General features: G+C 35.9%; 2 protein-coding genes across 8 annotated transcripts in view; one reads left to right on the forward strand and one right to left on the reverse strand.

The window, feature by feature from the left end:
• The window catches only part of LOC100022178 (WD repeat-containing protein 19), a 99,812-nt gene extending 93,481 nt beyond the window's left edge, over nt 1-6,331 (forward strand). For both annotated transcript variants that reach the window (XM_007496552.3, XM_007496553.3), the window contains 6 exons: nt 615-696; nt 1,455-1,605; nt 2,034-2,157; nt 2,714-2,790; nt 3,224-3,341; nt 3,769-6,331. In XM_007496552.3, coding sequence (XP_007496614.1) covers nt 615-696; nt 1,455-1,605; nt 2,034-2,157; nt 2,714-2,790; nt 3,224-3,332 — 543 coding nt within the window. In that variant the 3' untranslated portion in view covers nt 3,333-3,341; nt 3,769-6,331. The remainder of the gene's footprint in view (nt 1-614; nt 697-1,454; nt 1,606-2,033; nt 2,158-2,713; nt 2,791-3,223; nt 3,342-3,768) is intronic.
• RFC1 (replication factor C subunit 1) overlaps nt 1-20,515 on the reverse strand; it is a 168,344-nt gene that overhangs the window by 67,713 nt on the left and 80,116 nt on the right. For 4 of the 6 annotated variants that reach the window (XM_007496555.3, XM_056802538.1, XM_007496558.3 and 1 more), the window contains 9 exons: nt 20,163-20,300; nt 19,972-20,067; nt 19,747-19,845; nt 19,173-19,327; nt 18,925-19,042; nt 15,950-16,095; nt 12,601-12,814; nt 10,777-10,968; nt 7,664-8,336 (listed from right to left, as the gene is read on the reverse strand). In XM_007496555.3, the coding sequence (XP_007496617.1) occupies nt 8,244-8,336; nt 10,777-10,968; nt 12,601-12,814; nt 15,950-16,095; nt 18,925-19,042; nt 19,173-19,327; nt 19,747-19,845; nt 19,972-20,067; nt 20,163-20,300 (1,251 nt within the window). In that variant the 3' untranslated portion in view covers nt 7,664-8,243. Of the gene's footprint in view, nt 1-7,663; nt 8,337-10,776; nt 10,969-12,600; nt 12,815-15,949; nt 16,096-18,924; nt 19,043-19,172; nt 19,328-19,746; nt 19,846-19,971; nt 20,068-20,162; nt 20,301-20,515 lie in introns of those variants that run through there. The other 2 variants (XM_007496556.3, XR_008912856.1) reach the window with 2 other exon arrangements.

A 20,515-nucleotide genomic window follows, 5' to 3' on the forward strand; every position in this document is an offset into this window, starting at 1 on the left:
GAGCTAGAAAGAAAATGAGCTGGAAAAATGGCAAACCACTCCAGTATCTTTGCCAAGAAAACCCCAAATGGAGTCACAAAGTGTCAAACATGACTGAAAAAAAAGGGCAATATTCTGTTGAACTTTTTAGCAAATCTTTTCCTTTGAAGTGATACAAAAAGGCAGCTTAGAATTTATAACCTTAGAACTGATGCTTAGTTTAGTATTGATTCTAACTCAGCAAAGTCATAGTGAAAACAATGATATTAATATATAACTCCTTGTATTTATTTTTTAATACTTAAGTTTTCAGCTATAATACCTGTCTGGCCTACTACTCAAGAGTTGCAGTGAGATTCAACTGAGAATAACATAAATTAATTCACCCTGAACACTGTTATAGTAATATAAAATGCTGTTACTACTATTAACTAGTAACTTTTTTAGTTTTTCCAGGGAATATAGTGATTTCTTATCTCTTAGATAACAGAAACTTTAGCATCCTATATTTTTGTAGAAAGAACAAAAAAAAAAACCCTGTTTAAAAAAAGCATGGTTTCACATAGGCATTGATCTAGAGGAATAAGGACATAAATTATTTGGATGTTTCCTATAAATTATATAATTTCTTTTAGATTCATGTTAAAAGTGGAGATCATATGAAGGGAGCACGAATGCTTATTCGTGTGGCCAACAACATCAGCAAATTCCCATCACGTAAGTATTATGAAGAGCTCCTTTTACTTATAAAAAGAGTGTAGCTGCTTAACTCTTTTTGGTTCCAGATTTGCTCCTACAATAAGACACATTTCTCCACGGCATTTTTTAAATGCTAATTCACAGCTCTACCAATAACTTGATCATTGTGTTTTCCTAAAGTCCTACCAACACTGAATTGCATCCCTATAGGTATAACCTTGGAGTTATTTTTAAAATTTGTTATTTCTATGATTATTAGATGTTTGGGACTGCCTGTGTGAACAGTTCTACCTTGGACAGGACTATCTGTGCAAACTTTGCCTCTCAGAGATTCTTTTTCTCTATCAAATAAGAGGGGCAGGCCAAGATTATTGGTAGGCTCCCCTTCTACCTACTGTTGCTTTTCATTTAATTTATGTGATTAACAATTTATACCTCTTTTAAGAATTATTCAGCTTTTAGGGCCAGGCAGGTAGCTCAGTGGACTGAGAGCCAGCCTAGAGATTCAAATCTGGGTTCAGACATTGCCTAGCTGTGTGACCCTGAGCAAGTTACTTAACCCCTACTTGGAACCGATACACAGAAATAATTCTAAAAAGGGAAGGAAACGGTTTAAAAATTTTATTCTTTTTACCATTATCCATTGTCAGAATGTGTGTCATTTGTTTAAATAAAACTAGTCTTTCCCTGCATTAGAAACCATCTAAAATAATACTGCCGTTGTCCTGGCCTGCTTTTATACCTTTGTTAAAGACATTTTACTGTTTGTATTACAGACATTGTACCTATCCTGACTTCTACAGTCATAGAGTGTCACAGAGCAGGACTGAAAAACTCTGCTTTCAGTTTTGCTGCTATGTTGATGAGACCCGAGTACCGCAATAAAATTGATCTCAAATATAAAAAGAAAATTGAAGCAATGGTGAGGTGGGTGGTGTCTTGCTTTTTGATTTATGTACCAAAAGTCAGTGCTTTAAAATGTAGCAAGGTCATTATCAGCTGGAAAGAATGAGAAAACTTGATACTCTTTGATTAGTGAGCCATTTCCAGAATAAGAATTCGATGCATCCAGAAAGCACCCAATAGGCAATTTGTAAGCCCTCTCGTAATTTGTGAGGAGTAGCCCCGGAGGCGTATTTGGTATATTCTTACTCATAGAAGCAGCCCACTCCTCTCTAGGGTCTCCTTAAAAACAAACAAGTTTTTGTAGAACAGAAGTAGAGCATAATGCTCAGCTACAGTATCTCTGATCACGGAGCTAAGGCGATATCCACATGGATGCCTTCGTTTTGCTATTCTGCTTTCAGAATAAGTAAGGGTATCCCTTACAAATGATGTATGATTCCTCCTTACAGGAGACCTGACACATCAGAAGTAGAAGAAGTCTCCACCCCGTGTCCATTTTGTGAATTCCCGCTCCCCGAGTCTGAACTCCTCTGCCCTGGATGCAAAAACAGTATCCCATACTGCATTGCCACTGTAAGCTTCATGAAAAATAGTCCATCTTTTCTGTTTTTCAATGATTTGAAATGTTTAAATGTGACCCGCATTCTCTTTGCCTTCTGAAACAATTCTTTTTATCTTCTGAAGCACCTTGGCCATTACTATCTTCAGTGAATATGATAATATACACATAAGACTCACAATCAGAAATGCTTATTGAAACATCAAATTATTTTTAAATCATTGGAGCACTATAAACTGTCTTAAGGAAGATAAACATTTTATGAATTAGGATTGTAATCTCAGTGAAGAATTCCCATCTTTTTGTACCTTCTATTAAAAAAATAAGCCAGTCTGTCGCCAAGTATCCAAACATAATCTGGCTTTAGTCCTTTTGGTTCTGTCTACTTATTTGGCAATTGGTTGCTTCTAATTGACTGCATTGAATCAGCTCAATGAAACACTGTAAGGCTATTTCTTATAGATGGCAGTAATTGAGTAGAGTCTTACTTTTAATAATGCAATACAGTGAATACTAAAAAAGCATACTTTTAAAAAATACTCATTTCTTTCCTAATGGTACTGGATCCAGGGTCGGCATATGTTAAAAGATGACTGGACTGTGTGTCCACATTGTGACTTTCCTGCTTTATATGCAGAATTCAAAATGTAAGTAAAAATCATTTCATCCTTTGATGTAATAATTTGTTTTAAATGAATCAATCAGCAATTCTGGGGCTTTTAGTTGATATGCCGAAGATACCATTTATCTTTACTTTCCCTTTTTTAAAGAAAAGTTTACTAATAAAATAAACATGGTAATATTTCCATTAACCTCTTTTGTGAATAAAGGATGAAAAATTAAATGGTGTGAAAGGGAATTCTTTATTCTCTTGATCTATTTTGAGTTAACACTCTGTTAGCCATCAAGTAAGAGAATTCACAAGTCACTTACTTGAAGGCTAACAAAATGTTAACTCAAAATAGACCAAGGGAATAAAGAATTCCCTTTCACAATGGCATGCAAATAAACCACACCAATGTTAAAAAAAAAATCAAAAAATGTTCCGAATCTAATTTACCCTGATTTCTCTCCATTCAGCTTGCTAACTACAGAAAACACATGCCCTATGTGTTCTGAAAGGTTAACCATTGATCAGCTTCAAAAAATGACAGATTTTGCACTGTACCCCAGAGAAGTGGAGCACTGATACATCCAGGTAAATGTTACAATACTGGTTCTCCTTTCTAAGATAGCATGTCCATAATTTAGAACACAAACATCAAATGTTTATATTATTAGAATGCATTTCACAAGAGCCATATATATAAAAGATAGATGTTATATCATGGGTAGTGGATGGATCCAAAACTGGAACATGAGGCCTACTCTCAGTTTTGGTAAAATCATAGTGGCCTGTAACATTGTTCTCAGTAAAGTTGTCCAAGTAACATAATAGATATTATACTATTTAAATCATGACTCAGTTGAAAGATTTTATGAGAAGACCTTCAACTTGTTTTTCTTTCCCAATATTCATTTTTTATCCAATATCCAATTTGTATTTTAAATTTCCTAATTTTTTTAAAAATAGAAATTAAAGTTAACTCCATTTAATACAACACAAATCGCTTTTTTACTTTCAGGTTCTGAATGGCCCAATTAGTCATCAAATATACATGACTGACTCCAAGATAACAGAGAAACACTTCCTATGGAACATGGCTTAAGAGTATCCAAATGGAAGATGTAATGACAATATAGTAATGATGTTTTTAACAGCTTTCACAGAGGATTGTCCTTTACAAGAGTCATCTTAAGAAACTATTCTTCAGTGGTGATGCCATCATTCAAAACTTTCTTGGAAATCTTTATTGTGAATTGCAATTAGTCAGTTTATGAATCATACAAGAAAATTGATCTTGCTTTTTCAATTCAACAAAAATTGATTAAGTCTCTGCTCTATGCAGAGCATTGTGCTTAAGCACCAAATTTATACAAATAATAATTTGGATATTTACATAGCACTTTAAATGTTTATAACATATTCATTTGATCCTTGCGACAGCCTGGTGGGGTAAGCACCACATGTTTTCCCATTTTACAAATGAGGGCACTAATGCCCAAAGGCTAAATGTTTATTGTTTGGCAGCATGCAACTAGTGTCAGAGATGGGATTTGAACCCATGTTTCTCCTGACTAAGCTCAGCATTGTATTGTGCTCCACTCATCATCATGAACCCAACTCAATAAGCATTTGTTACACACCTAAGGGCACGTACTGTGCTAAGCAGTGGAGCTTCAGATACAAAAAAGCTCCCAGCCCTCAGGGAGTCTGTGTTCTCTTGGGGACAGAACACATGAATAACTTGAGAGACAGCAGAGACAATCAAGGAACACTTTGTGGCGGGGGTGCCTAGGCTAAGCCTTGAAGGAAAACCAGTGAGTGCTAACCCTGGGGACCAGCCCGTGCAAAGGCGTGGGAGGCCCAAGATGTCACAGTCAGGAAGCAGTTCCAGGGGTGGGATTAGACAATAATGAAGTCCAGACAGGGAGAGGCCCCGAGGACCAGGGGCAGCAGGCCTGTCTCCTTGGGCCTTCCATGGTGATCACCAGACTGACGCTGGGACAGGAGAGCTGCTGAGGAGAGATCTGCCCTCTGCTGCGTACAGCCAGGAGGACGGTGAGATGCCAGGGCTTCTACACTCCCTCAATACTCCTCAATGGTCGAAAACAAATTCCTGAAGTTAGAAAGCAAGCTTATTAAGGAATCCTTAATTCTTTGAACTCTTGGCTTGAACAGGCTACTGATTTCATACTTTATTGTCATTACTTATTTCCTAAAACCCCTGGAAACGATCCTACTTGTTTAAGAATACCGTATAGCGGGTATTTCTAGAGAGCAACCCAACGGCTCTATCAGCAAGTACATATCATTAACATGGATTTCTTTGTTTTGCTAACTGTATTTCAACATAATTTTCTTTTGTAAGCCTATATGTTATTGTATGCATTTTAAAATATTCTGACAAGGGGTTCACAGGTTTCCCAGTCTTCCAAAGGAGTCTGACACAAAATAAGGTTAAGGAGCCCTAAACACTTAGCATCCCATGTTTGTTAGGTGGCACTGAATCAATTTAACACCACAACTGCATCATGGGAACAATTCCAATGACACAAATATACATATTAATTTTTATCTAATTGTATGGTTTTCCTTGGTCCGTCCTGTATTTCTGAAGTTCTCTTCCCTAGAGGTCTTTAAAGAGACTAAACAACTTTTTTATTGTCAACAGAAGATTCATGTTCACATACATCTGTTGCACCCCGACTCCCAAACCCTACAATTTTTTTATAGCATTACTAGTTTTTCCATAAGTAATAGAAAGGAACTGGAGTCAACTCGAATTATTAGTAGTCTGAATTAATAATATTCAAACTACTGATTTTATTCTTTAAAGAAAAAACAGAAAATCATACTTTTTGGAAGCCTCATTCAAGAAGCTACTTCAAGAGATATTTAGCTTCCTTGAAAGAATTAAGTTTTATAGTTTGCTTCAGAGATTCATAGAAGAATGCAACTTAATAGCTCTTAAAAAGCAGTTGCTTTCAACTCTGTCCTACTCACCATTATTAATATTTATCTCTCCTCTGACTAATTTGTTGAACCTTTATGACTTCCTACCTATATTACCTGGCCCTTTCCTGACTACAAAAGATTCAGCTAGTAGAAAATGTCTGTTCCCTGTGGATCGTGCTTCATTTTGTTGTACTGAGTGGCCACAACAGTAGCATGACACATTCTCTGAGATAAAAGAAATGGAAGCAAGTATAAATAATATTATGACTGTTAAGTTTAGCTTCACTTCCAATTAAATATTTGCATTTGCTTTATTCTCTCCTTCGCCTCCAATTATGCACTGGAAAATTTTAAGACTCAGTTATAACAGAGAATAGAAGCTAGATCATGTTCCCAAGATATCTGAAATGTCTCTCAAGAGGGTTTGCAAACAACCTTTCCTGGAAATAGTTACAAAGATGATGATAGCTCAAGGTCCTTTTTCATATTTTTTTGTTATCCTGGGTGTACTTTTCACTGCATGAGTTTTTAACTCCTCTCAATTCTGTCTCCTGTATTGTAATTTTGTAAATGTTTATATTTTGATATTTTCATGTCTTAAAATTAAATTGATGTTTGGTTATTTGAAATTAATCTCTATTTTTATTTTCTCATCTCTAAAGGGAAGCACATCATCAGTTTTGAGAATCATAAATTATCAGTGCAGTGTTTAAACAGTGGTTAGCAATATTAATTGATGACTAGTACCTTAGTACCTCTCAATATAGGTTATTTTTTTAATTTAATTTTTCTTGCTTTTTTGTTCTCCATATTTCTTTCCTGAGTTTGAAGGGTTTGAAGATTTTCCTTTGTGTACAGGAAAAAAAACACATGATATATACACATATATATATCACCATGCCTTATATTCATAATAAAGTTTATAATAAGCTTCTAAATAGGTTACTTACTAACCTATTAATATAATCACCCTGATGTGAAACACCAATAAGCATAAATGACTTGTATTGATAAATCATTTTATAACCTGCAACCTCACATACCAACTTAGTATATTAGCTTTCTTCAGCAGTGATGCTGTCCTGTCTACTCCACTTAAATCCTGCTCTACTGGCTGGTTGCAGCATGGAGGTATAACCCTATTTTTGAAGGTCAGACCAGGACGGCGGCGTACAAACTCAGGGGACGTCCTACTTAAGCTGGAAAAGTTGACTCTGGGCTGGATGATGTTTATCATCTGAATACTAGCCTAGTTCTGAGAGGTTCATCACCAGGTTGGCTACAGAATGAAGAATTTCATCTACTAAGACAAGAACAAACTACAACCAGTGTCAGTGGAGAGAAGAATACTCTCACAATGAAAAGAATAATATGTTGATGCTGCTTAAACAGGGTGAGGGATAAAGACAAGGCTGTTCATTACCAGAGGGCCAAAAGAACTAAGTCCTATTTGTTAGACTCCACACTCAAAAGATAGTGTCACTATAATGGTTAGATAAATGGAGAGATTGACAACATCTTAATAATAGTTTAGAGTATGGTCATACTAGGAAAGGCAGCGTAAATTAAAACTGGCGACTCTAAGGAAGATCCTTTCCTGAAGATTACAATCACACAATCCAAAACTAAAAAATGAATGTGTACAAAAGCTAATAACCATAAAATATGAGCATGACATATCTGTATTCCAGTATTAGAAGATCATTGGATTAACCTGAAAGAAACTAGAGGCAGACAGGATCAAACAAAACCTTCATTAAAGACAGGAAAGAAATGTTGGCAATCATTTTTTGCCACGTCTTGTAACATATAGCATCATGATTCCATTCATGGTAGAGCTGCTGATGAAACATATCTACATAGTGATAAATATAACTAAACATTTTTTCAAATTATACAAACTACAGCATTAGATACACTAAAATGTGATCTTACTATAACCACAAGCAAGAAACAATGGATTTTTAATTTATCATGTAAAAGTAATTTTATTGCAGACTTTTGTGCCATATTTGACAATATACAAAAGAAATACCCACCTCTGAGAAGTGGTTTTTCATTATGTTCTATTTACAAAATTTTGCCACATAACAGTAACTAGTTGTTAAAAAAAAAAAAAGAGAGAGACAGACACCCTGGCCCTATGAAGGCTATCATGTCTGATACAATCCATTCTGAAGCCTGAAAAAGTTACTATGTGTTATTGCTGAACCTAAGCATGTTAATATTTGACTACTAAAATCTTCCCCCAAAGCCTGAATTTTCTAAGAATTTTACATGTTAGCTTTGAAGCACAGTGATGTAATTACGTTGCCACTGAAAAGTGGAAGAATAAGCAGTCAAACCACCCTCTATAAGAGGAGCATTTTTAGCCAACTGGTTAAACCCTTCTAGTTGTGTCATAGGTCTCTGAATAATGGGATCATCAAACACTTCCATTACTACCAAACCACAGTTCTTCTGATCACTACAAGGCTTTTTCCAGAAGCTCCAACCATAAATAGTTATTACAGAGTGGATGAATACATGGGATAATTCAATTTACTTGGGTTTTTTTGAACTTTTCCCCTTTGCTTTTTTATTCTCTGTATCTTTTTCCAGTTTTGAAGCCTTTGAAGATTGCGTCCTTTTCTGCTGGGAAAAAATACACGTACATACAATTACCACATCAGATTTATAGTCAATTTGTAATTTGTCATCAAGCTTATTATCAAGGTAAATCAAATCTGATCTATTTTCTAGGCACCCACAGTAAATTCCAAAAAATAATTCACTGACCAGGCTGGATTCATACCAGGGATTCAAAGGTAACATTAATAAAACAAGTAACATGATTTTATAAAGAACAGAACCCACATGATTGTTTCAATAGAAGCCAAAAAGTCCTTTGCTAAATTATAGCATTTGTTTAAATTATAAATTCTCAGAAGCATAGAGGTGGATGGTTCCTTTTAAATGATCAAAGGCATATGGCTAACATTTATACAGTTTTAATTTATATAATTTATAATAATAATTAGTTTGCAAAGCACATTACATCTGATATATGATCTTCACATGTGGGAGAGATAACTTAAAAATTGGGGCTGAGGGAACGTAAGTGACTTATCGAGGGTAGTCCTAAGGCAGGATGTGAACTCAGGTCTTCCTGATGCTTAAGTATAAGAGTCTATCCACTGTGCCTCCTAGCAACCTCATTATATATATATATATATATATATATATATATATATATATATATATAGCCAAGAGCTATCATTTGTAATGTATAATTCTAGGCATTTTTCCAATATAAATGCAGACAAAGCAAGGATGCCCTCTCTCCTTCACACATTATTTAATAGTACTAGATGCTAATAACACAAAAGAGACAATCTTGATTATATAAAATTTAAATGCTTTTATATAAAAAAAATCAAAGATACAAGAGCAACTGTTTAGTGGGAGAAAACATTTGTGCCAAATCTGAAAGAATTCCAATAACAAAAAAATATAGGAAACCCACACAAACACAAACAATGAAAGCCAAGTAATCAAAGCATAGGAATCATTTTCAAAAGAACTGAAACTGAATACTACAAATGTGAAAATACACTCCAAATGACTAAAAATTAGAAAAATGTCCATTAAACAGCTCGTTTCCCCTCTCATGCAAACAGAAAATTGACCCAGGAGAGGGGGGGCCTGGCTCAGGGGTGGTCCTGTGGTCAGATGCCAGCAGTGGGGCCGGGCATGAATGATAAAAAGATAAAGAACAAAAGGGAGTGGAGCCTGCATACAGGGTTATTAAGTCACTTAAGAGTTCAGGACTAGGAAGGAAGGCCAGAGCTGGGTAACAGCTGGGGCAGAAGGGGCCGGAGCATGGAGTGAGGAGGAAGATGTCCAGGAATGAGGCTGAAGAAAGGATGAAGTCCGCAGTTCCGAGATGACAAGCGAGGTATTTCAGAACTGAGGGTCCTGAAGGAAGGGCAAGAGCCAAGGGGGAAGTGGCACAGTGCCAGGGCAGGATGCTGAGGGTGGGCGAGGAAACCCACCATAGAGCCTTGCTACCTGCACAAACAAGGGCAATCTGCCTTCCAGCCTTTTTTGTTTTTAAACCTAACCTTCCATCTTGGAATCAATACTGGGTATTGGCTCCAAAAGAGAAGAGTGGTAAGGACTAGGCAGTAGAGTTTAAGTGACTTGCCCAGGGTCACAAGCTGGGAAGTGTCTGAGGCCAGATTTGAACCCAGGACCTTCTGCCTCTAGGCCTGGCTCTCAATCCACTGAGCACCTAGCAGCACACCCCCTTTCCCAGTCTTTTAATCATTACTCCATTTGGGGGGCAGGGCCAATGTAGGAATTTGCTTGACTAGATTATGAATATTAACGATGGAGGGGTTATTTTTCTAGTATTGGGTTTTTTTTTTCTTTTGCATTTCATCTGGAGGAAAGGAAGCAGTGGAAACAAAGATTATAAAATTTCTAAAAATTAGGACAGTGGGGTATCTCAATGGATAGAGCACCACACCTGGTTTCAAACCTATCCTGACAGTAATACTTAGTACTAATTTAAAGACATATGGTAAAGGTTTTCTTTTTTAAGTTTTAATTTTTTAAAAGAAAAATTTTCAAGTTTTAGGGCACCTCCTCCTCCTGACTCAAGTGATAGAAGCCTTTCCCACTTTACAGGTCCTGGCCAGGGCAGTCCTGGCAACACCTGCCATCACACATCCCTCTCCTAAAGCCACCAAAAAGCAAAAATATCCCCCCAAAAAATCCTCTTTTGTCTAATAGGAAAAAAAGAGAAAAGAGAACGACCAAGAGGAGAATGCTCTTCTTCCACTAATAGTTATAGGTATCCCCAAGCACTCAGCATACAGTGAGGCTTTGTAACAGAGAGGCCTGACCTACAAGTCAAGACGATATGAGGTGAAGCCCCAGCCTGGTGTGACCACAGCTCCTCTCGGCATCCTGGGCAATGCCAATCTGCCCTGGTAGAAGTTCCTCCCCAGGAGCATCCAACACCAATGAAATCATAGGTTCTAGTAAAAAAATATTACAGCATGTAATGTATTAAAACATTAAAAGTTACCTTGATCATCGCATCAGTTTCAATACCATCTTGGTCCTTTTCATCAGACTGGGATTCTTCTTCATTTAACTCATCATTATAATCTGAACTCAAAGAAGGGATTCCAATTTGTTTAGACATCTTTGTTATCTGAATTGAATATGGTGTGAGGTGCACCTCTTTATTGTAGCCTCGCGTGAAGGCTGCCTTCACCTGTAAGGAATAAGCAGAGAGAAAAAGAACAGGAGTCTCAAATACTTCTTGGAACTGATTTCAAGGCACAGCAGCACAAAGAAAGTTTTTTGAAGTGCTTTTAAAATCACTTTTCATAAATACACTGATTGGTCTGGAATTTTTAAAAAATTTTCCTAATTAGCAAAAATTCCACTCTCTGTCCTTGCTCCTCACTAGCCCTCCTTTCACTGAAAAAGGAAGAAAAACAAAACCTTTGTAAGAAATAAGTATAGTCAAGTCAAACAAATTGCCAGTTGTGACCAATTTGAAAATATTATTTTTCAACCTGCACCTTGAATTAATTAGTTCTCTGTCAGGAGGATACAGGAATCCTCTGAACTGGGTTAGTCACTGCACTGAGAATTCTTAAATCTTTCAAAGTTTTTTGTCTTTATAATGTTATTGTCATTACAGAAATTGTTTTTCTAATTCCATTCACTTTAATCTGTAATAGTTCATATACAAATTCTGAGCTTTCTCTGAAACTTTCCCTTTCATCATTTCATAGATTAAAGTCATATTCTATCACATTCATGTATTCAATTAATAAGCGCCCTTTTGGTTTCAGATATTTTCCACAATAAAAAGAACTAATATTACTTTGTATATTTGTCTTTTTCCTTTTTCTTTAATTCTTTGGAGTATTAGACCTAGTAGTGGTATTATTACTGCATTAAAGGACGCACATAGTTTAACAATTTGGGTGGGGGTCAGAGGTGGAGTTACAAATTATTTTCCAGAATGGCTAGACCAGTTCACAACTCCTACACCACATTAATGTATCAGATTACGCCACAGTCTATTCAGCATTGTTCTTTTTTGTCAACATTGCCAATCTGATGAGACAGAAGTATAGTATAATAGCTTTATATTTGCATTTCTCTAATTGTGATTTAGAGCATTCTTTTTTTATATTGGCTATTAATAACACAGATTTGTTCCTCTGAAAAATCACAATGAAGTTCTAGGACATAAAAAAATAAAATGTCAAACTGTTGCAATGAGCAAAAGGGCACTATCCGGAGTGTAATACAAGAAAAACCAATGCTGAAACAGAAAGGTTTTGTATGGCAGGACTATCATATCACAACTCTTTTGGCATAATTTCATTTTTTTTTTCATATTAAAATATTCTAGAATATGAGTTAACAGGTCATCATCTTGTTCTCAGGTCATCATCTTGTTCAACATGAAGTTGGGCAAAAATCCAATCTATCACACTCCTGATAACAACTGAAGCACCACCTGAACAAAAGTGAGACCCAAAATTTCTAGAGGACACCCATCCCACTGTGGGATACTCCTCTGGTTGTTTAGACAGAACCAATACACCGTTTCCATCCTAAGACAGAAGGTCAAGCTTTAAAAAGGGGGGGGGGGGGGGGGGGCTTCTTAGTTTTTTTGTTTCGGGTTCTTTCCATTACACCAAATCGCTAACATGACTGTAAAATACTCGATCAGCACTATTTCCTCCCAGAGTATTTGGTAGCTTGGGGTTAATAATGAAAGAGGAAAGATTCCCAAATACTGCTAAATACTGAATTTTGTTTATGTGCATATATGATGAATGGAAATGCATTTAACAGAAGTAAGAATAGTTGTGAATTTTACCTTGGGATCCAATTTAGAAAAGGAACTCGGTTTGCCTCCCCAAATACTTATTTCCATGATATTTTCAAAGTCTTCTCTCATGAGATGATATGTATCCATGAGTTCAACAACATTCTGTACACCTTCTGTTCCACGCATTGTCAAAGGAAGAATAAGTGCATCCCGCATGTGTGAGAGGTAATCCAGGTTGACAGTTCTTTTGCTGGAGTGAGTTCTTTACCAAAAATGAGAAAATATATTAAATAGGTCAGTTTTATAAAATGACCAACATAAGCTTTAAATGACCAATTGTATTAATCAGACAGTGATTCGATTCAAATTCAACAAATAATTTTTTCTCATCTACAATAGGTTATGTTTTACAAACCAATAACTGTTACAAAAAGATTTCCAGTTTTCTGGCTATAACTAGTTATGGAAATATTATTTACAAATATAACCACAGTGCCCAGAAAACTTGCTTTAATAAAGAGATGAACTCAAAATATGGCTTTGGCTTCTACCATTGTCTTACTCTCAGGGTTAGGGCAGCAATTTCTAAATTTCAATAAGTGGGACTATATTCTGGTGTGGTTAACAAAAATATTTCCCAATCCCCAAAATATAAAAATCAGAGGCACCACCTATAATTCTCTTTTCCAACAGCCACTTCTACCATAATTATCTGACATTTCTTGGTTTCTGACTTTTGGTAGGGAGCTTACTAGGGCTTTAACTCTGAATTCTTTAGTTTGGGAACCAGGATTTCCCCTGGATTACATAAGACATCTCTCTGCATAGACAGATGGAAGTTAAACTGGCTAGGTGACAGCAACAGGGAAGTAAAAAACGCAATTATCTGTTAAATCTAGAAAGCTACCATGGCCTTAAAAATAGGATATAACCAGAAGAAGTCTGCTTTCTCCTATCCCAATATTTTCTCCCAGAATATAGGGAAATGAGAGAATATTAATTAAAATATTCTAATTCATCTTCAACTTATCCAGTCCTTTTATTTCACAGATAAAAAATGAGAGCAAGTGAATTAAATGATTTGTCAAGAACACAGAAGTAGATTTTATTCTTCCTAAAGTACAGATGCTAACATGTGTTGATGATAATATACCAATGTCTACTATGAATCCAGTAACGGGCTCCAGTACTCTAGAGAGAAAGGCTGAATAGAGGGAAACAGTGACAGGCACTATAATGAGCACTGGAGAAATAAAGTCAAAAAATACTGTCCCTGCTCTCAAGCCCACAATCTAGTAGGCGAGACATGTCAAAAATGCTCTGCACATATAAAATATAAACAGTACAAATGAAAGTAATCTCAGAGAGAAGGCCCAAGTAGGGATTGGGATGGGGGGAGGACATTAATCACAACTAGAAAAGCCTCTTTAAGAAGCTGGAAACTGAACTAGAGGTGGGAGTAAAAAGGAAAAGCATTTTAGATATTCGGGAACAAACCAATGAAAAGAATGGAATTAGGATGTAGAGTGTTGCATGTGAGAAACGGCAAGAAAACCAATAGCTTATAGAGTGCATGGAAGGAAGGAAAGACGGAAACACAGGGTTCTAATGGCAGGACTTTCTATCCAAGAGGCAAGCACTGGAGTAGAGACAGTGGCAGGGAGGGCAGAAGTATCAGCAGAGGGTCAGAGTTATATAATCAGGCCTGAACTTTAAGAAAGTCATTTTGGTATCTGAGGAGATGGGTTGGAGTCAGGAAAGAGACCAATTAGAAGGTTACTGCAATAGCTGAGGAAAAAAGTGATGAGTCCATACTAAGGGCAATCCCTTCATATGGGTGGGGGAGGGGTAGGAATTGATGTGACAAAAGGAGCTCTCAAATAGCTACCATTTGGGGTTTTTTTTAGAAGTAGGAAAAGTAATAAAGGAGGGTTATGAACAAAGAGAGAAAAGACAGATCTGAAAAAGCCTAAGAAACTAATACAAATCAGGAACTGAAATTAGAAATTCAATACTGAGTAGCAGGATGACAAGACTGAGATTTTGAACACAATAAACAATAAAGTCTTTTAGTTCAACTCAGAAAAAAATAAAAAGAGATGGAAGAATAGACTACTCAGGACATGAAAGACAAAGAAATAGTTTATATGGAACAAAGTAAAAAGACAGGAGAAAAAAGAAAGCCAAAGTTTCCTTCTGAGGAAGAAAAAGCAGAAATAGATTTTATTTCCCAAAGAGCAAAGGGACTTTTGGTTTTGGTCATGAAGTGGTTGGTAATATCAAATCAATTTCAACCAGAAGCCAGAAATAGGTCTGGGCTTGAAAATACAGTTTCCTTAGGACGGCTCAGTTTCCTCTCAGTGTTTTAAGGTAAATTATCAATGTATTTCGATCTCATACCCACACCTCTCTTTCTAAGCCTTTATCCTTAATGAAAATACAACATATAAATGTCTTCTTCTAACTGTATTCTTTGGGTTTTTTTATTTTTTTTTAAGTTTTGGAAATTTTTATTTAACTAATTAATTTAGAATATTTTTCCATGGTTACAAGATTCCTGTTCTTTCCCTCCCCTATCTCCACCTCCCTCCCATAGCTGACACACAATTCCACCGGGTTTCACATGTGTCATTGATCAAGACCTATTTCCATATTATTGATATTTGCACTAGGATGTTCATTTAGAGTCGACACCCCCAATCATATCCCCATCAACTCATGTGATCAAGCAGTTGTTTTTCCTCTGTGTTTCTACTCCCACAGTTCTTAGAGAAGTCCATTATGTTCAATTGTACCACAGTGTATATGTCTGTGTGTACAATGTTCTCCTGGTTCTGCTCCTTTCACTCTACCTCTATTCTTTAAAAAGACTCATTTCTAGGGGGCAGCTGGGTAGCTCAGTGGATTGAGAGCCAGGCCTAGAGAGGGAAAGTCCTAAGTTCAAATCTGGCCTCAGACACTTCCCAGCTGTGTGACTCTGGGCAAGTTACTTAACCCTCATTGCCCAGCCCTTACTGCTCTTCTGCCTTGGAGCCAATACACAGTATTGACTCCAAGACTGAAGGTAACGGTTAAAAAAAAAAACAAAACTCATTTCAGTCATCTGAATAACTTCCTTACAGCTAAAGTCCTCATAAATACAGTTAACAGTGTCTTCTTCAAGAGAGTAAGACATATTCAAGCATGATAAAAAAATTTAAATACCATAGAAACCTAAGACATTGCTATTAATTCTTACTGATAAATTAAATGTCTCCAAAGCTTTGCATATGTCTCATGTACTTAAAATACAAAACTGAATGACTTGTGTGTATACATCTTACCTCCCGTTCCAAGATAGTAAGCTTCAAAATAGTCCACTGTCCTTTTTATATTTGTATCTAATGGTTATACTTACTCAAGACTCATGTGTAATGCTAATTCTTGAACAATGCGATCATGTTTGCCTGTAGATGAGAATTTTCCTAACCAACTTGGGAAAGAAGGAAACTGAGTCATGTAACCTCTCATCAACTCTCCAGGAAGAACACTAGAATAAATGGCCTGAAAAGTCAAGGAAAGAAAATTAGTTCAGACTGAACAAAATTCCAAATGTGTCACACTTAAGAATACTAATGAAAAAATAAAAGTTTCTTTCCTTTCACAAAATCTAATTTTTTTTAATTAAACTAAACATTCACAATATTAAAAAGAAAAACAAAAAAAGTTGGGGCTTGATCCCAAAAGATAATTAACTTCTATTATTTGAACAAATAGTCTTTATTCATAGTCCTCACAGAGTAATGGCAAGAAGGCAAATGAGATAATCAAGTTGATTTAGTAATTAAAGCCAATCATAGATGATAAGCTCCTAGAGGCCAAATGTAATATTTATTAACAAAAGTACATCTGACATAAACAGACCTTTAATAAACCATTTCTAATAACAAGGAGGTAGGAAGAATATTTTTGATATATATCCTTTACATGCAAAATCCTTTTCATTACTTTAGTATTTATTAAGAAAAAACATGGTATGGAGACTGGAACAACCTCCAGGAAGTGATGCAGAGCGAGAGGAGCAGAACCAGGAGAACATTGTACACAGAGACTAATACACTGTGGTATAATCGAACGTAATGGACTTCTCCATTAGGGGCGGTGTAATGTCCCTGAACAACTTTCAGGGATCCAGGAGAAAAAAAACACCATTCATAAGCAAAGGATAAACTATGGGAGTGGAAACACCGAGAAAAAGCAACTGCCTGAATACAGAGGTTGAGGGGACATGACGGAGGATAGACTTTAAATGAACACTCTAATGCAAATACTATCAACAAAGCAATGGGTTCAAATCAAGAAAACATCTAATGCCCAGTGGACTTACGCGTCGGCTATGGGGGGTGGGGGGGAGGAAAAGAAAATGATCTATGTCTTTAACGAATAATGCTTGGAAATGATCAAATAAAATATATTTATTAAAAAAAAAAAAAAGAAAAGAAAAAACATGGTAATCAGAATGTATTCCCTAGAGGTAAGATATATCAGTGGTGTAACAGAAAGAAGATAGATTACAACAGAGGTTTTTAACCTTTTTTAAGCAATGGTCTCCTTTTGGCAGCCTAGAGGAGTCTGTGGAGCCCATCTAAGAACAATATTTTTAAAGGCATAAAATACATATGATTACAAAGGACATCAATTATATTGAAATGAAGATATAATCTTTTTTTTTTTTCGTGAAATGTGGAATCCAGGTATTAAGGAATCCTGGATTAAGAATAATATGATCATAGATTTAGAGCTAGAAGGGCTCCTACAAGACATTAAATCCAACCCTCTCATTTTATACATGAAAAAACTGGGTCCCATTAGGACTTGCTTAGGGTTTGGAGTTGGTTAAATGTATGGGACAGAATTCAAGCCAAAGTTTTCCAAACCTGAAGTCTCATGATCTTATCCATTACACCACAGAACTTGAAATCAAAAGAGAAAAGTTCAAATGCTATCTAACCTGCAGCATTTACTACCTAGCTATGTAACCAAGAATAAATTACTTAAATTCTCTGAGCCTTGGTACCCTTTTCTTTAAAAAGAGCTGGGTGGCTCAGTGGATTGAGAGTCAGGTCTAGAGATAGGAGGTCCTAGGTTCAAATCTGGACTCGTACACTTCCTAGCTGTGACCCCTGGGCAAGTCACTTAACCCCCATTGCCTAGCCCTTACCACTCTTCTGCCTCAACCAATACATAATATTGATTCTAAGGTGGAAGGTATGAGCTTAAAAAATAATTTAATAAATTAAAAGGTGCCACTTATGAGACTCAAAGGTTACAACTGTGTGGCTCAGTTTATTGAGAGCCAGGACTAAAGACAGGAGGTTCCTGGGCTCAAATATGATTTCATACATCTCCTTGCTATGTAACCTTGGGCAAGTCATTTAACTCCCACTGCCTAGCCTTTACCCCTCCTTCTTCTTGGAAACAATACACAACATTGATTTTAAGACAGATGGTATGGGTTAAAAAAAAATGTGTGCCAAATTATTAGTACAGATTAAAGTGCTAAATGATACAAGGCTAATTTTTGGCATATTATTCCTATCTCTGTATTCCTCTCCTGTGCCTTTGGATGCCCAATATCCTAATGCTAGCCAAAGCTGTCCCACAAGGATATCCAACACAGACCTGTCCTTATAAGGATGATATTAGAAAATAAGCATAATTTTATTAGTTTAGAGATAAGAAGTAGAGAAGCTGGCTTGAGAAAGAATTGGAGTTGGAAGCCAATATGAGACAGAGTGTTAATTTCAAATGTTGACAGTTTAACGGTTTTTTCTGTGACAGTTACTCTCTCTGGATGTGGCAGTTGGTCTTTGGTAGTAGGCAGAGTCACACATAGATGATCTGCTGAGTCAAAAGAAAAAAATTCATCACTAAGTGACGAACTCTCTAGAACCATTGCCAAAGAAGATTCCATTTAGAACTATGACACTCTCAGAAAATAGTCATGGAAAGGTTATTTGGTTTACTTTCTTGTTTCTAAGTTGAGAACCTAATCAGAAGTGTATTATCAAAGTAATAAGCTGAGTGAAACCTTTTCTATTCATATCTGAGTCACAGTCAGAAACTATAATTTGCCATTCCTTTTGTCTGTTCTCAGAATACAGAACCAAAACATTTAAGGGCACAAGTACTTTTAGAAGATAGTGTGATATGAAAGGAATTACTGAAAAGAAAATGTTTTAGTTTATGGCAAAACAAAACCTAGATAAGCCTCATCTGAAAAACCTCATGTAATTCATAAAGTTTATCTGGCATTATCAATACTTGCAACATCTAAAAGTTACTAGTTACCATCTCTGTTAAATACCTATATGCATTTAGCAACATACCTACCTGTGTTGGCAGAAGGCTCCAGTTTTGCCTACTCCGAATCTGTCGATCCACTAAGTCACCATCACATATACTATCTGCTGCTCTGCTCAAAAGCATCAAGTGTTTTTTCATATCCCCTCTGCAAGAAAGAACAAGTTTTCATTACTATAAACATCCCCTAAAATTCAGGCCATTCATAAGCTCTGGGCCCTTCAAAGATTCTTTGTATGTAAACAATTCCATCTTTCCTATTACTTTGAAATACTGACCCTGCAGCAGCAGGTTTTACATGTAAGTAATTTTCCTGGACAAAAAGAGGTGCTATGGAGTAATCATGGAAGAAGAGATCAGATTTGTCCACAAGCGACATATGAGCAGTCTCTTCCCCAGCAGTAAACACTTTCCGGGCAACATCAAATGGGCCCTACAACACAAGAATATACTATTACAATATTATCATAGATCAATAATATGATGAGATGAAATAAACTTCAAAAAGGTATCTAAATCAACTTAGATAACTCAGAGTCATCCCAACCAAATCACTTACAAGATTAAGTATGATTAAGAGGATACTTCAAAATTCATACCTATTCAATAATTTCCCATATTTAATCTATATTGAAAATTATTTGTATCTTAAATTTGGAACATCTGGGGTAGCTAATTATCTCCTTAATCAGTAAAAACATTATAATTTTTCTAGTTCCCTTGCATTCATCCATAGGATTAGTGAGTTCATCAAAAAAACATGATCTCTAAATTTCTTCTATTATTTCTACTATTTATTAGTAGAGAGAAACACTGCCAAGTCAAAGAGTAACTAGGAAATGTTTTTCTTACCAGTTTGATATCTTTTTTAGCCCTGCTGGAATCAGTTTTAGCTTGGTCATAGGTTAGGGCTTTATTTTCTGCACACCACATGCTAAGATTGTGTAAAACCTAAAATTCACAAACAAGGCAAGTAATCAGCAAAGAGAAAATACACTCTAAAGTGATGGTGATCACAATTGAGCAAATCACCACCAATGTTACATTATAAAATCTGCAATATAAAATAGAACCTACCTGTCGAATATCATGATTTGCTGCCAAAATAATTTCATTCATAGCTGGAGGAGGGATCTTTAAACCCTCTTTAAATGCAACAGACATCATAGCACCCTGAAAATGATATAGAAAAAAAAGACTTCAAAAATTCAACAACAAAAATATTTAACTAATCAACTATGTACTTGAAAAAGAAATTATCTTTGTACCTTAATCTGTTCAATCCGAGGTCTTTGAAACCGAAGATCAAAACAATAATGGACTAAGGAACGCATCTTTGGATGGTTTCGATCATTACACATACAAATAATGGGTATTTTTGTGTGTTTGATCAGGCCAATTAGTTCCTAAAAAGCAATTTTGCAGCACCAAAATTAACACAAAAATCAAAAAAAGACAAAAGCCTTATTTTATACTATGTTAAAAAAACATTGTCCAAATTCACGACATCCTTCTACATTAAAAAAAAAAAAACCTTTTAAATCATTACAACTTCCACATCTGAGCAGTTATAGAAGAGGAAAAAAACCTTCTGCCCTTTAAACATGAAAAGTACAACTAA

Source organism: Monodelphis domestica, chromosome 6, assembly GCF_027887165.1.
Source record: "Monodelphis domestica isolate mMonDom1 chromosome 6, mMonDom1.pri, whole genome shotgun sequence".
Lineage (NCBI taxonomy): Eukaryota > Metazoa > Chordata > Mammalia > Didelphimorphia > Didelphidae > Monodelphis > Monodelphis domestica.